At 41.3% G+C, this 16,328-nt stretch overlaps 1 protein-coding gene and 1 non-coding gene across 4 annotated transcripts; both read left to right on the plus strand.

Annotated features, from left to right (window-relative positions):
- Nucleotides 1-92: 92 nt before the first annotated feature.
- Nucleotides 93-6,412, plus strand: LOC117479219 (tRNA selenocysteine 1-associated protein 1-like). 3 transcript variants are annotated; one of them, XM_034126239.1, is made up of 9 exons: nt 93-250; nt 1,197-1,294; nt 1,356-1,470; nt 1,562-1,611; nt 1,710-1,841; nt 4,422-4,538; nt 4,619-4,823; nt 4,903-4,936; nt 5,790-6,412. In XM_034126239.1, exons 1-9 carry the CDS (start codon nt 227-229, stop codon nt 5,948-5,950), a joined length of 936 nt encoding a protein of 311 aa, XP_033982130.1. In that variant the 5' UTR covers nt 93-226; the 3' UTR covers nt 5,951-6,412. The 3 variants fall into 3 exon arrangements, with proteins under 3 accessions (XP_033982130.1, XP_033982131.1, XP_033982132.1); XM_034126240.1 differs by having other exon boundaries at nt 4,625-4,823; XM_034126241.1 differs by having other exon boundaries at nt 104-250; nt 1,371-1,470.
- Nucleotides 6,413-7,596: 1,184 nt separating this feature from the next.
- On the plus strand, nt 7,597-7,669 carry trnak-uuu. The gene has a single exon. It is a non-coding gene; the product is annotated as a tRNA-Lys (tRNA).
- The last annotated feature ends 8,659 nt before the right edge of the window (nt 7,670-16,328 follow it).

Raw genomic sequence — 16,328 nt, forward strand, 5'->3', positions numbered from 1 at the left:
CGCTATATAAATAAAATGTATTATTATTATTATTATTATTAAACACACAGCGCTAACTGTTGACGCAAAAACGTAACCAGGACGTTGGAGTGACGTCAGCACGTACTGTTGTTGTACTTCCTGCTTCACTTCTCTGCTGCGTAATTTAGCATGTGCAGCCCTGACTTCTGCTGCTTTATTTAAAACTCTAATTTCACATTATAATATTAACCTCTTCGGCGGCAGGATGAGCACGTTATGGATGGGGAACGTGAGTACTTTACAACTTTATACTACGGTTAATAATTTAATGTGACCACCGTGTTAGCTACGTTACGTACGTTGTATGGATGTGATACAAAACTCCTTCAAGAAAACCAGCAGATAATATCGCTTGTTTGTGGATTAACCCCTTGTATGAAGTAGCTGGGCTAACGTTAGGGTTTAGTGTTGGTTAACCGCTCACACTAACTTAATGCAACACGTAGCTCTCAGCAGAAAGGCCCACCGGGACTAATGTCATGTTAATGGAGTGTCCATTTAGGCCAGATTAGACCAGGTTTACATGAATTGTTATATTAGTCAAACCTGGACTAGGTTACCAGAGACACTGTTTTAAACCCTCAGTCTGATATTGTGTGGATGTAGGAAAATGTATTTCTTTTTTAATCTCTAATTTATGAAGCAAAGCAAGTCATTCACTTTTCCACGGCACTGTCCTGCAAATATCTCAGAATAAAAGCTTTGTATTATCAAATGAAGGGAATTTCTCTGCGGACAATTTAAGAACGACTTTTATTTTTAACAGGAAGTTATTGTGTACATTTTTACTTTTTTAATGTCTGACATATTCTACAGATATAGACAGTTAAACTGTAACAATGTTGCCGCTTTGATGTCAGTATTACAATTGCAATTATTATGACCAATTTTACAGTCACGATAATGGAGCCAATTATAGCAATTATAATTCTCATTATCAGGAGATAATAAAGTAAATAATTATGGTTTGTTTAAAAAATAAAATAATGCATAGAATCTGTGCCTGCTTTCAAGTCCATAGAATAAATGTATATGATTTAATATCTCTGCAGCTCCACAATACTTTTTTAAACACATTTATTTCAACAAATAACCATGGCCACCACATGTTTCACCAGTTTAAGTGACCTTAATGGATCTCCTAACTTCTTTAATGTTTCCCTGCGGCTGTGTAGCTGGAGACCTACATGGATGAGAAGTTCATCACCAGATCTTTCTCCACCATGGGGGAGCAGGTGGTGAACGTGCGCATCATACGCAACAAGATGACTGGGTAAGAACTACATCTGTAGCAGTTGTCAGTTTTGGACGCGTTCTACTCTGACGTTAAACAGTGTGTCTTCACCCAGGGGGGCTCTGGGGTACTGCTTTGTGGAGATGACGGATGAGGCCACGGCTGAGAGGTGTCTCCGCAAAATCAACGGGAAAGCCTTACCGGGAGCCAATCCGGTATGTAGAGTGATCACACAGTAGCGATGCTTAGACTCCTGAGAAATGACATTGTAGACTTTAATATTTCATTAATATTTCTCTCTCACAGCCCACAAGATTCAAGCTAAACCGAGCCACCTTTGGGAAACAGGAGAGTGGGTGAGTTATAAAGCAGGAAATCAAAGATGACCTTTTTTTCAAAATGATTCCTTCTCTCGTTGACAAAAACCTGACCTCTGTTTTCCCTCGTGTTGCAGTCAGATGTATTCTCTGTTTGTTGGAGATCTGACTCCCGAAGTGGATGATGGGATGCTCTATGAGTACTTTTACAACCGCTACCCTTCCTGTCGGGGAGGAAAAGTGGTGCTGGACAGCATGGGCAACTCCAAGTGAGTATTAACATGTCCCCACGCTATATGGAGAAGATGTGTGTTTGTCCCAGGCTTGAAACTTCTTCCAATGGAGTAAACTAGTTCTATAAAAAGGTCTAACATTTCATACACTCAAGATTCCTTTTACAAGCTAATGATAACTTGATCCGTCCTTCCAATTGAGGTAACGTGCATCTTGGGTAGGGATGGGTATCGTTAAGGTTTTAACGGTACTACTACTTTTATCGATACCGCTTATCGATCCGGTCTTTTAACGGTACTTTTATCGGTTCTTTTGGAGAAAAAAATAAGGTAAAAATAAGGTGAACTAACTAAACTAATTGTGAACAAAACTAACATCGCTTTTTATTTAAATTAAATACATAATATTTCACATCAAAAGAAACAACAACGTTTTAACAAATCATATTAAATAATCTGATGACAGAACTGTGAACAGAATGGCTGAAACTTTAACAAACTAAATAACTCAGTTCCCTCTAATCATTAACCCATGTTTGAATCATTGAGTTAGCTCCGTGTGTTGCTGCTAGCATACATAACACCTGACGTGGAAACGTTACTCGTGGATGGGGCTACATAGCTACTAGAGAGACAGTCGAACCCGGTGCATTTCTCCGTCTGAACGTGGTGCACTTTTGCAAGATGTTTAGACAAATTGCTCGTGTTCCCGCCCTGACATGCTAAACTCTTATTGCACTTTAGGTAACGAGCATTGTCCACATCGAGACGGCTAAAGTTGAACCACACCTCGGAGCGTGTTCTCTCCGCCATCTCCTCCGTGTGTGTGTGTTGCTGCATGTAGCAGCTGCGTGTGTGTAAACTGCCGCGCCCCCTCGCACACAGGCGGGGGAGAGAGATCTCTCGTCTGGATTGGAAAGATCTAAAATACTAAAAACGCATTTTGCAGTCTTTTTGCGTATTAGAAACAGAGTTGGCGACACTAAAACTGCAATATAATGTTTGTGTAGCAATAATATATATGACGTATATGTTTTACATGTCTCCAGTACCGATAAAAAGACCGATAACGTCGGAGCTTAACGGTACCACGGTCTTTAATAATTCAGCCCCGGGGCCCGTTTAATACTGGGGCTCGGTACCCATCCCTAATCTTGGGATGTCATTATTTAAGGCTAGGACTAATAGTTTCCTCGAGAGTTATTTGTCGAGCTGCTGAGAGCAACCGAGGAATAGAGAAAACGTATAAAGGCCCCTATACGGTTCCAGGTTCCTGCTGTGCGGACTGAGGCTGGAAAAAGGAGTCTTTCTTATTATGGTCCTTGGTCTTGGAATGACCTTCAATCACGCCTCAAACTGAGGGCACTTGTCTCAATATCATGTTTTAAATTGAAGTTGTCTGAAGTCTTTACCACCAGCTGTAGTGTAACTTTCTTACTGTCCTAATGTGCACAATGTAGTGACTGCTTTTTCCTCTTTTGTTTCCTTAGTTATGTTCTCTGTATTTTATATGTTTGTGTTATGTGTTATGTGTTATGTGTAACGTTGCTGCCTTCTTGGCCAGGTCAGCATTGAAAATGAGATTTTATCTCAATGTTTTTATCTGGTTAAATTAAAAAAATTAAAAAATAATACACCAATCTGACACCAAAGAACACGTCCCGACGGACCCGATTGTTGTGTCGCCTCATGTCTCCTGCGTCTTGGCCAACAGTCGCACTGGAACACACCGCAAAGACTTCAGCCGACGGCCAAGTAGCACGTACGAACTGCGCATGCGTGAGTGGCAATAACTCTCCTTACCAGCAGGCGGCGGTGGTGTGTATTCGTCATTCAAAAGAGGCAACAACCGACAGGGGGTGTTTCTCAATGTCGAGTAAAGCTGCTCCAGAGCCACTATTTCAAGCCTACTATGTCAAGCATACTACGTCATCGAGTGCCGCCGAAGGACTGTTCCAATGTCCAGCATACTTGGAATTCTACCGAGCCCGGCGTACTTCGTTTGGAGAAATTTCGAGGCTGCACATGTGTAGACTCCGCGGTCTTAAAATCCCCACAATGCTTTGCGCACGGACCAATTTCCCCAAATCTGTGGCGGTAAATGTAAGGATTTCACAAAATATTGATACATGAAATATGCGAATAATGGAAAAGTCTAATAAAGTCAGAAAAAGACGTGAATTTACTTTAATGCAGCCTTTAAAACCATTGAACGACACGACTACTGCTGCCAGCCCTTACTTTTACATTGGGTTTGAAATGTATAATCATCTCATTATAAATGTCGTTTATATTACATTTGGACAGAAAAGGGTAAAGAAGCATAACCTCATTTGTATATACTAATGATAATAATAGTGCACATTTAAAAGCCTTTAACTCTAATTCATGACGTCAAGCAACTCACGTCATCTGCACTGTCCTATTTCCAAAATAAAAGCCTGGTGTAAACAAATTATTGGAATCTGTCAACAGAAAACAGCAGGAGGACTTTTGTCTTTAAACAGAAAGTTTGTACTTTTTCATGTCAGACCTTTTTGGAGCAATGTTGCTTCTTCGATGTCAATATACTGTCAAAAGATCATTTCCCCTGTCTAACTGTGCCTGTGTGTGCAGGGGCTGTGGCTTCGTGCAGTTCCCAGACGAGCGGCTGCAGAAGCGGGCGCTGGACGAGTGTCAGGGTGCGGTGGGCCTGGGCTCCAAGCCTCTGAGACTCAGCCTGGCTGCTAACAAGTGAGTCCTCGCAGCTTTAGATCTAATCATGCCATGTCACATGACAGGTGAAGTATAACAGTGTGTCCCTCCCTCTTGAGTTTAAGGAACCGGCAGCAGCAGCAGCAGTCAGAGCCACGCTCAGGCTACAGCACAGCGTACAGGAACGGCTACGACCAGTACAGCCAGTACCAGCAGCAGGCCTACCCCGGGTACTACCCCTCCTGGGGGTACGACCCCAATGCAGCAGCAGGGTATGGCTACAACTACCAGCAGTATGACTACTCACAGTACACCCCCACCCAGGTGAGCTCTCTCTCTGTTAAACAGCCGTCACATCCTCACTGATCACAGACTGAATCGATCTAACATGTTCTCTTTTCAGGAGACCGAACCTGTTCCGGACGATGGTATTGAAGGTTGGTGTTAGGGTTTTATTATTGTGACAGTTTGATTTTTGATTTATTTATCTTTGATTTATTAGTTTATTTAACAGGGACAGTGCACATTAAAATACATTTCTGTAAATGCCCCAGAATGGGCCATTAGGCTATCTTTCATTGGTATTCCCTGCACATATTGCAAAGTCACCCTAAAAACGAATTGCCTTTTTAAAATAAAATAATAAAAAACATGCAACATAGAGAATCACTGTAAATGGTAATAAAACAATATTACAGAGCATGACGATGGCTAGATGGCAGGTTAAAGCAGCACAGAACTACAGAGGACTGTTCAGTGCTTCAGTGTTCAGTAGATTGATCATTGTAAATCTAAATATCTTTATCGCTTGAATTAGAATATTTCAAGCAGTATTTTTTTATTTAGTTCCTCCAGGAGTGCCGTTTTGTGTTTGGCAATATGAGCAATGACATTTGAATCACTGATAATATTTGAAGCCAATATAGCAAACGCAAAGCAAAATGAAAGATATTTAGTTTTAGGATAAAGGCTTAACTTCACACAGGTCCGAGTGAGACGTTCAGATACATTTTAATCTCTCGTCTGTCTTTAAAGTACGCACGTTGTTAGCCTAGCTTAGCATAAAAACTGGAAGCCGAGGGCTAGCTTAGCTCTGTTCAAAGTAAAACACGCCAACCATATTTGTATTTGACGACAGCAAATAAAAATAACACTCACAATACAAGGTCCATAAGTGATTTGGGGGCAGTCATAATTCTTGATAATGGTTTTTTTATATGCTTGTGTGAGCCTGTATTGTTTAGTCACTAAATCTGATGTATCCCCCCCCCCCCCACCTCTGTGCTGCAGACCCCAGCCCGGAGCTGGACGTGGTGGAGGCCAACAGGAAGTTCATGGAGCTGAGTGAGGAGCTGTACGACGCCCTGATCGAGTGTCACTGGCAGCCTGCAGATGTCTGCACAGAGGAGGACTACACCCCCCCCACCCTGCCGGAGCCCATCTACTGCTGAACACCCCCTCCTCTCTGGACTGTACACCTGCACAGTTTTCTTTCCAGTGACTGCTGAAATGTGGATGGATCTTTGTTTTAAGGACATTCAACAACATTTGTGTGTATCCACAGATCACAGTGAATCCAAACAATGTTTAAGTTTTATTTCCAACATTCTCCCACGATGTTAGCACAGGATCAAGTCTGGTGACGTAACAGGCAACATCTTAGAAACTAAAATGACATCACTATAAACCAAATGTAAATATCAGACATGAATGGCCTCCTTGATGTTGCTACACAACAGGTTGACCTCATACAGGTTTGTGTTGAAGCTGTTTTTTTGGGCCATAGGTATAATACATGTTCTCTCTAACGTACCCTTATTAAAGCTCACATTTGTAGAACTCGGTGTTCTTTTAAATTATTCTGATGAAGTATGCTTTTGTTTGTAGAAGAAATGAAATGATGAATTCTGAAAGATGGTGCAGTCCGTCTGTTCATTACATCCCCACTGGATCCATGTGTCTGCATGCCGAGCCATCAGAGGCAGAAATGTCCCACTTTAATCATAAAAACACCTCGTATCAGTGAACTGCACGAGTTCAGAAGAGTTCTAATAGAACATCTATTTGCAGCTTAAGAAGAGTAAACTGGATCAAAGACTTCCCACGGCTTTATTACTCACTTCTAGATTAAAGCTCGTCCATCATGTTTAACAAGGAAATCTGTTAAATTCACAAAATAAGTTAAGTGATATATCATTCTTTATCATATAGAGTACATAGCGTCAGTTTTACTATAGTTGGAAATACAAAAGAAATGCACCGTTAAATGTTTCAAATACATAGACAAAACAAGTTATGGTAATGGTTGAACAACAAAAGATAGATAGATAGATCGTACTTTATTGAGCCCAAATTGGGAAATTGTTTTTGTTACAGCAGCATAAAAGGCATTTTACAATAAAACAAAACTACTTAAATGTCAGATGTAGAAAACAATAGATTCATTCAAAGATGTATGTAACTTTAATGGTAAAGGCCTGACACTGTAATAACACCTGCCTCTCACTAGGTGGAGACAAACAGCCATGACTGTCCCTTTGGTGTTACTGGAGTTGTATCCATGGACAACAAGATACTATAGCTGACCGATGAGATTACCCACAGTTAGTGAAAATGTTGGAATGCTCAAAAGTTTAAGTTCTTCACACTGAGAGTATAGCTGTTTATTAGGTTTAGTTGAATACAATGAACCCAATATAGTTATATGAACTCATGAATAAAGGGTTTACTGTCTGTGTGGACATAGAGTCAGATGTGTCACCAATATGCTGAAGGCACTTCATATGTTTTAGTTGTGTGAATGCTTATTCCAGGGTATTGTATTAGCAATAAAGAAGAGACAAACTTGACCAACATTCAAAATATGGAGAAGAAAACCGTCATACATTTTCTTTTGATCAGGCCTGTTCCTATCTAGAATCCCTGGGAACATTCACATTACTTTAAAAGTTCTTAAGGCCCCATTTATTGGGACACCTTCGTTTAAACTTAGCCACAGATGTCTCTGATACAAACAGGTCTAATGCTGAACTGAGTCTTCAGGAACCTCAGTTTGGAACTCACTTGATCAGTTCCTCCAGGAGGTGGTCTTCTCGAAGCCTGGATAGCTCAGTCGGTAGAGCATCAGACTTTTAATCTGAGGGTCCAGGGTTCAAGTCCCTGTTCAGGCGAAAAGTCAATTGTCTAAAGTGACTGAAGTCTTCATTGAAATCCTCCCTTCACCAAAGGCTAACGGTGGTCTGAGGGAGCTCCACAGTCTCCTTCTGCCCTTAATGAGACAGGCATTTGGTTCAAGCCTGTTTGTAACTCGAATCCCTGGGAACTTCCACGTTACTTTAAAAGTTCTTATGAAAGATAATTTCGAATAAATGCCTAAACTTAAACATCGCTGTTGTCCCATTCCAGATCACAAAGCATCAAAGCAAGGTGGAGCAGCTCTTCCCTGCTCCACCCTCTGGCCCTCAGGTAGTGATGTAGCTCTTCCCTGCTCCACCCTCTGGCCCTCAGGTAGTGATGTAGCTCTTCCCTGCTCCACCCTCTGGCCCTCAGGTAGTGATGTAGCTCTTCCCTGCTCCACCCTCTGGCCCTCAGATGGAGATGTAGCTCTTCCCTGCTCCACCCTCTGGCCCTCAGGTGGAGATGTAGCTCTTCCCTGCTCCACCCTCTGGCCCTCAGGTGGAGATGCAGCTCTTCCCTGCTCCACCCTCTGGCCCTCAGATGAAGATGCAGCTCTTCCCTGCTCCACCCTCTGGCCCTCAGATGGAGATGTAGCTGTTCCCTGCTCCACCCTCTGGCCCTCAGGTGGAGATGTAGCTGTTCCCTGCTCCACCCTCTGGCCCTCAGGTAGTGATGTAGCTCTTCCCTGCTCCACCCTCTGGCCCTCAGATGGAGATGTAGCTGTTCCCTGCTCCACCCTCTGGCCCTCAGGTGGAGATGTAGCTGTTCCCTGCTCCACCCTCAGGTCCACAGGTGGTGTTGTAGCTCTTCCCTGCTCCACCTTTGGGCTCCATGATATTTACACCAGTGAGCTCACAGGTTCCTGTCCTGGTCGCTGCTCCACAGGCTCTGAATGCCAGCCTCTCTCTGCTTTTCCTGCTCCTAGTCCTGCTCCTGCTCCATACAGCCACACACTGACCCGCAGAGTACTGCCCAACACGTGTGAAGGTGTGGGAGGTTTGGGACAGTGGACACTGGACACAGCCAGTACAGGGAGTAGTGAACTACATTGTGCCAAAGGAGCAGTGGTTGGAGGACATAAACAAATGTATACCCCCCCCACCAGAGGCATGGACACTGGACACTTATTTATGTTAATAGTTTGGTGTATAGTCTGATATTTATTTATATATATGATATGTATGTATTGTATTAAGTTTATGATAATGTTTATTTTGTGTTATGTTAAAACTAATTTAGAGTGTTATTTTAATTATTTTGTTATACTGCAATGGTTAACTTTTAAGGGTTGTTTTATATTTTATTATGTTAAACTAATTTAAAATAAAGGTACCTAGTTACTGTACTGCTTTATTTAGAATTTCTAAAGGTTTTCTCTTTGTTCGTTAAAAAAGAAAAACATTACAATACCAATACCTTCTTAGTTCATATTAAATGTAATGGTTATATTTTAATTATGTATCCACAGCACACAAACCATGAGCTTCAATACAAAAAATTAAAAATGTTATGTAATACATTTGAAAGAAATAGATAGGTTTAACTTAATATGATTTGAATTTTTATTTGATTTGATTTATTTCGAACGTGTAAACAATATCACAAAAAATAATAATAATAATAATTAAATGAAACAAGATAATTATGATACTGTCAAATTGATAAACAAAAATATTATTGACTTACAAATTATATATAAACAAATGTTCTATCTAATTAATTACACATCCGAAAAGGGGTGGGAAGAAGTTTACACTTATTTAATCCCACCCCTTCTCCCAAAAACTTAATTATTAACATTTTTTTTTCTTTTAACAAAATGTACATCTAAATGTATATCTACATACAATATACATTTACAATTATAAATAGATTATATCATTATTACTACAATATATATATATATATATATATATATATATATATATATATATATATATATATATATATATATATATATTATTATTATTTTACATTGTATGTCATATTTGATAAGACAAATATAAAAGGCTATCTTTTTACATCCACCATCCAAAATACATTTGTTATTAAAAAACAAACAAAACAAAAACATAAAAACAACAAATAAATAAATAAACAAATACATAAAAGAGGTAAATGGTAATCAAGAAAAGATAAAATAACAAACCAAATAAATAAATAAACTGTAAACACCCAGTTATGATTCAACAATGTCATCCCTTTGGCACAATGTAGTACACTAGAGCAGGGGTACTCAAATACAAATCTTAAAGGTCCAAAAAAATGGTTTCAATAAGACAAAGGTCCGTTTATTACGGTCATTCAAACTTTTAAACAATTGCAACAAGATTCTTAACACGAGGTTGCAAAAACTAAAATAATCTGTATGCAGCAGTTTTCATTGTTATTGTGTCTGTGCTTGATCCCTCAGAGTCGCAGTGTAAGAGCTGCACAGTTATGAATAAAGGCAGCTGCACCCTCTTTCATTGAGCATTCCCATTATTGCTTTATAAATGTCTTGCCCCCTTGTGTGTCCACTGAGGTTCGTCAGGCCCAACACATCTTCAACAAACTCCACCTTTGCCTCATCATAAAAACTCACAAACACCAGCAACTGAGCATTGTCAGTGGACTCATCCACAGCTAAGGAAATGCACTGTGCATTTTTTATTCCATCACAAAGCTGATTAATCAAATCACCAGCCAGTATTTATGTTCTTCTGGTTGCTGTGGAATCTGAGAGGGGGATTTGCTTGATTTGACCTGTTATTTCCTCTTTTTGTTTGCCTTCAAACATGGTCTCCATCACTTCAGTCATGCATTCTTTTATTCCTCATCCAGTGGAATGTCCTTACCTACTGGCCTAGTTAAATCAAAGTGGTTACTTTTTTGTGGCTGGGCAGTGAAGTTTTACACACCGTCTTATTTGACTTTCTCAGGACTTAAAACTGTTTTTTGGGGGCAGACCCCCACAAAGAAAAAAATATATTTACACACGTAAGGTCATCATCTTAACAGTTGTGTATGCTCATCCGTGAGCAGAGCATCAAGTTGACATGTCTATTACAGCTTAATGCGGTGATTACCATTTTGTTCAGCAAAACGCCTCACAAACTTATTAAGATCAACAGCTTTAGTGCGTTTTCATTCAATGCTGAGTACAGCCACACTTGACAGTCTCTTCTCTGTCATTGTAGACCGCAAATACCTCATTCCTTCAGTACTTGGGTCCGAATGCTTCTCGTTTTGCGCCGACGCCGTACCGTTCAAATGAAATCAGGGCCGGGGGAGGGGTTACAAGACGTGCGTCTTGTACTGCATTCACTTGCACTCGGACATTAGAGACTTTCTCTCATAAATGTCCGATGAGCCACAACTTTTCTTTCAAAACAAAGCTGCCAACTGGGGTGGCAGCTGGGGTGGCAAGGCCTATTTTTAGGGTGGCAGTTGCCACCCCATGCCACCCCGGTAGGTGAAACTAGGCTACTAGCTACAGACAGTGCAGATGCAACTAGATGAGCCGTTAACTCTCGCTCTGACTTTTTTTTTTAAACACACACGCATTTTTCCCATCCGCATTCCGCAAAGACCCGCCCTACTGTGCCTCTGATTCGCAGACTGTTGGTGGGGGGAAAAAACGCTGAATGACGGGATGCTGAATGTGATTGGACCAATGCGTTGACAGACACACACAGACAGTGGAACAGTCGGACATGCAGAGCGCTGTTTGCAGTGGACATAGCGGAGAATTTTGACTCGTTGCGTTGTGGCGATGTCTCGCAGATAACACAGATAATACATATGAAAAGTATAATTTGCTCAGAGTCCAGAGACAGTTGTTGTTCGGTCCGGATCCGGACCGGAGTCCGGACTTTGAGGATGCCTGCACTAGTGGAATCCCGAAGACTCAGTTCATCATTAGACCTGTTTGTGTAAAAGACATCTGTGGCTAAGTTTAAACGAAGGTGTCCCAATAGAGGGGGCCTTAAGAACTTTTAAAGTAACGTGGAAGTTCCCAGGGATTCTAGTTACAAACAGGCTTGACCAAATGCCTGTCTCATTAAGGGCAGAAGGAGACTGTGGAGCTCCCTCAGACCACCGTTAGCCTTTGGTGAAGGGAGGATTTCAATGAAGATGTCAGTAACATTAGTCAATGTTCACAAAGTCACTTTTTGCATGAACAGGGACTTGAACCCTGGACCCTCAGATTAAAAGTCTGGTGCTCTACCGACTGAGCTATCCAGGCTTCAAGAAGACCACCTCGTGGAGGAACTGATCATGTGAGTTCCAACCGGATTGGAATCCCGAAGACCCTGATTTTCCTGTAGCATTTGAGATAATGACAGATTATCATTAGACCTGTTTGTGTCAGGAACTGATCAAGTGAGTCCCAAACTGAGTGGAATCCCGGAGACTACATTTATCATTATACCTGTTTGTGTAAAGACATCTGTGAAGTAGGGGTGCTTGAGGGGCTGCAACACCCCTGTTGGCGAATGGTGTACATTTGAAAAACTTCATGTCACTGTTGTTGAAATCTCTCCCCACTTTTGGCCGCACCCCCTAAGTAAAATGACTTCCCAGTTCCCGCGGCTATGCTCGTGCAAGACGAGTCTGGATCTCTGGATCTGCTATACGGTTACGGCTCCCCACGAGTCTGCAGGAAGTGAAGGAAGTTCCCTTGATTCAGTGAGTCAGGATTTGCGAATCTGAGTCTGCTGTTGACTCGTGCATGATGAGTCTGCCTGGATCTCTGGATCTCTGGATCTGCTACGGTTACGGCTCTGAGTCCGCACGAGTCTGCAGGAAGTTTCACTGATCCGCGTCCCCTGAGCCAAACGATAACTTCTGGCAGCTATCCTACTTGCTAAAGGCTAGGCAGATGGACTGGGGTACGTTGTAATGTGATTTTACATGTTATAAGGAGAGTAGCGATTTATAGTTTTGATTTGTACGTCACCAGGTGTAGGACTCAAAGGACTCGGGTTAATGGAGGGGGGAGACTCGTCACGACCAGCTCATTACTAGGATCCGGGTTAATGATCCGGATGAATCAGGACTCACCCATCTCTATTACCATGCTTGCGGTGAATACGAGAGGAGAAGAAACATGTTCTCCCAGACAAATGCATGTGTTCAAGCCAAGCGGCAAACTCTGGGGAAGAGCCGGGACGCCAATACGGAAGTGCCACAAACTGCATATCATATATTGGCCGATAGGCGCTGACTGCAGAAAGGAGCAATTTCCATAGACCCCCATGTTAAAATGCCCAATTTTACAGCCTAAAAAAACATGTTTCTACCCATGGATCCAATAAATATTATTATAGATATAGTTAGATTCCACCTTCATGATTATGAATCTGTGAGTGAATTGTTTTCTAACGCGACCCTTTTATTTATATTAGGTCTTAAAGTTTTTCCATAAATTAGGGCGTGGTCACATTGAGTGACAGCTCTGTCAAGTCACTGCTGCTGTTAGCTTCTTGTCTCTCTGCTAGCTGCTCCCTGCTCCGTGAAGCTACAGGGACTCTGCCTGCTCAGTTCATCCAGGGAACACAACTTGACCCCGGTCGTGTTTGTTTGTTCTTCATGCTTATATATCGGACTATTGTGACTCGCTCTGCGGTTAAAACAGACGGTGCATGAATGCCGTTTTGCGGTAAGTGAAATTCGAGTACTTTATTTATGTGTTTATGATTTTAATCAGCTACGTAATAATTGTGTTAGCGTGTAAGCGAGTGGTAGCTACATTGGTGCTAACGATGCTAATCGTAGCCTCCAAGTTAAAACCATAGACTGTATATATAAAGGTTAAAACGAAATAGACAAGTGTTAATGTAATAGATATGACAAGTCATGGTTGATGACCTTCCGGGTCTGTCCAGCAGAGGGCGCTTGTTGTTTGCCACTGGTGCATAATACATTAGACTTGAAGCAAACGAACAACGTCTCTGTTTCCTTGTCTGATATTTTCCCCATATTAGGTGAGTTCATCCGTGATAAATGTTATATATGTAGACTGACTGTGTGTAATATTAATGTGAAAAGCACACTGTTGGTGTGATAGTTGGTAGAGGGTATTTTTGGAGGGTTTTTCTGGGTTCTGTAATTGTTGAAGCTGTGTATGCTAGCTTTGCTAGCGCCATTAGCTTTGCTGGCGCCATTAGCTATGCTAGCGCCGCTAGCTATGATAGTGCAGTTTAGCTCCAAGAAGGGGATTTTGTGTGTTAATTTGGATATGTATGTTTGTAGTGTGCATTTAAAAAGGGACATTTTGTGTGTTAAATTGAATGTATGTTTGCAGTACGTGCATTGTTAGTGTTTGTTTTATGTCAAGAATCTATGTTTTGTATTATACAGTGTGCTATGTGTACCATGTGGTTGGTTGCATAATACATTAGACTTGAAGCAAACGAACAACGTCTCTGTTTCCTTGTCTGATATTTTCCCCATATTAGGGGCTTAACATTTGGAGGCGCTGCTGGGAGGTGTGTGCGTTGTGGATCGGCTGCTGCAAGAGGTAGATGTCCCCAACGCCATCCTTCATCATTTACCCAGACATTGAGAGCAGGTGGGGAACCGGCTACAGTGAGATCCTGACAACCTGAGGAGGGAGTTCATGCAATCTGAGGTGTTGCTATATACCAGGAAAGCTGCTACCAACCCCACATACGGTTAAAAGGGACCACATCACACCGTTTAACCCATGCTCTAATGCAGAAATGGAGTCAGAGATGGAAAAATTACAGCTAGAAATAATCGGAAAATTGTGTGTGCTCCCCAGAGACACCTTGGTAGAGTTATGTGACTTTCTAATCATCGCAGGTCCAGAGCTTGAGTTTGTTACAGGCAGGAGTCGAACAGCTCTCATGACATTGATTTCAAATCACATACAGAGGGAAGAGCTTGATGAGCTTGAGGATAAGGGAATGTCTGAACTCCTTCATTTTCAAGACAAAATGTCAGAACTCCAAGCTGTTACAAGTGACACACAAGTAAGTGTACAGGAAAGATTTGCAAATGAGGAAAAGATTAAGAAGGATCAAGAGCAGGAAAAGATAATGAAAGAAATTGAAGCCTTGCAGCTGCAGTTAGCAAGTACAACAACAGAGAAAGAGAAGAAAGTGAACAAAGAAACAAACAATATGTCTTCTAGCAAGGACACAGCACAGAGCACAGCCATCAGCCATGCACACCCCCCATGGTTTAACCTGTTCCACTCTGAGCCTGTTTTTCAGGTCTCAGGCTCGAAAATGACATTCCCAGAACAAATGACCATATCTTCCCTTCTAAAAGGGTTAAATTAATAATCTTTGTTCTCAAAGTAATGATAAACCTGTGAGTTGGATGTAGAAGTGTCAGAATCAATATAAATGTTTTTTATTTTAAAGAAAATTCAGATTTTACATAGTAAAAAACTGTAAATTATAGTGTCCGTCCAAAAATTATTTTTTACAGATAGTGAAAACTACCCTTGGATGATGGGTTAGTAGAATAAAAGCTTTAGGAATCCAAAGTACAACATATAATAAGTACCCTGTATCAAGATTGATGCAAAACAAGTGAAATTTGACCTTTTTAGAGAGATTTAGCCAAAAACCCCCACTTCTGGGGTCATTTGGGTGGATTTGACCTATCTCTGGCCCCCCTTGGTCGATTTGGTTGGTTGACATACCCTTGTGACCGTTAGAGCCAATAGAATCGAAGGGGGAGGCTTACATACACATTCGTTGTAAATAGAAAAGGTAGGGGCTACGCGTCTAGAACTGAAACTGGATTTGCAGATTTTCTCCTTCTGGAGTTTGGAAACTAAAAAGCAGTTGTATTGCTTATGGATTATCAGAAATAATTTCAAAGAAGGCACAGACACATATGATGAACCTATGGATTAACTGCAGCATCGTTTTTTTATCGTTTTAATGCCATTGAAGACCACTTTTGACCAAGGTAAGCCATGTTTACGTGTTTAGCTACTTAGCTCCACATGTGATGATGTACGCTTTCGTTTATAGCGTCGCGAATGTTTATCACTGAGTGTTGAGGAGGGCACCGTTAGATTCAGTGTCTCCAGGACACCAACAAATAGTGTTTGGTTGTGCATCTAGGATAAGTAATAAGGGAGTTAGAGTGAGTTTAGGTGCAGAGATGGGTTATATTTTTTCGCTGTTGGCTAATTCAGAGGCTGAGTGCTAGCATTGTGGGTTTTTTTTGAAAAAAAAAATAAAAAATATCAGTTAGCTGAGTTTCTTCCCGTTACATGGATATAACACATTCATAGTTTTATTCAATATTAAGATTCCTTAGACGTTGTTTCCTGCAAATGACGCGTTTATCCGCCCGGTACCGGGCGGAAGGTTCGTAACAGGTTAAGGAATTAAAAATATCTGGCCAAATTGGTGAACATGGACAAAAAGATAAGCTTACTTTTTCAAGTTTAGCTCGCCAAATTGAACATGGACTAAGTAAAGGGTTTCCAGAACCTGAGATTGTGGATGCAGTGATAAGAGCCATTTCTCCTGGCATGCAGCTCCGTAGTTATTTGGAGGGGAAAATTAACTTGACCTTACCAACATTGAGACGTATACTCCGTTCCCATTACCAGGAGAAGAGTGCAACCGACCTCTATAAGCAGCTCACCTCTGAGGTTCAGGGCATCAAGGAAACCCC

This window comes from Trematomus bernacchii, unplaced genomic scaffold, assembly GCF_902827165.1.
Source record: "Trematomus bernacchii unplaced genomic scaffold, fTreBer1.1, whole genome shotgun sequence".
NCBI classification, from domain to species: domain Eukaryota; kingdom Metazoa; phylum Chordata; class Actinopteri; order Perciformes; family Nototheniidae; genus Trematomus; species Trematomus bernacchii.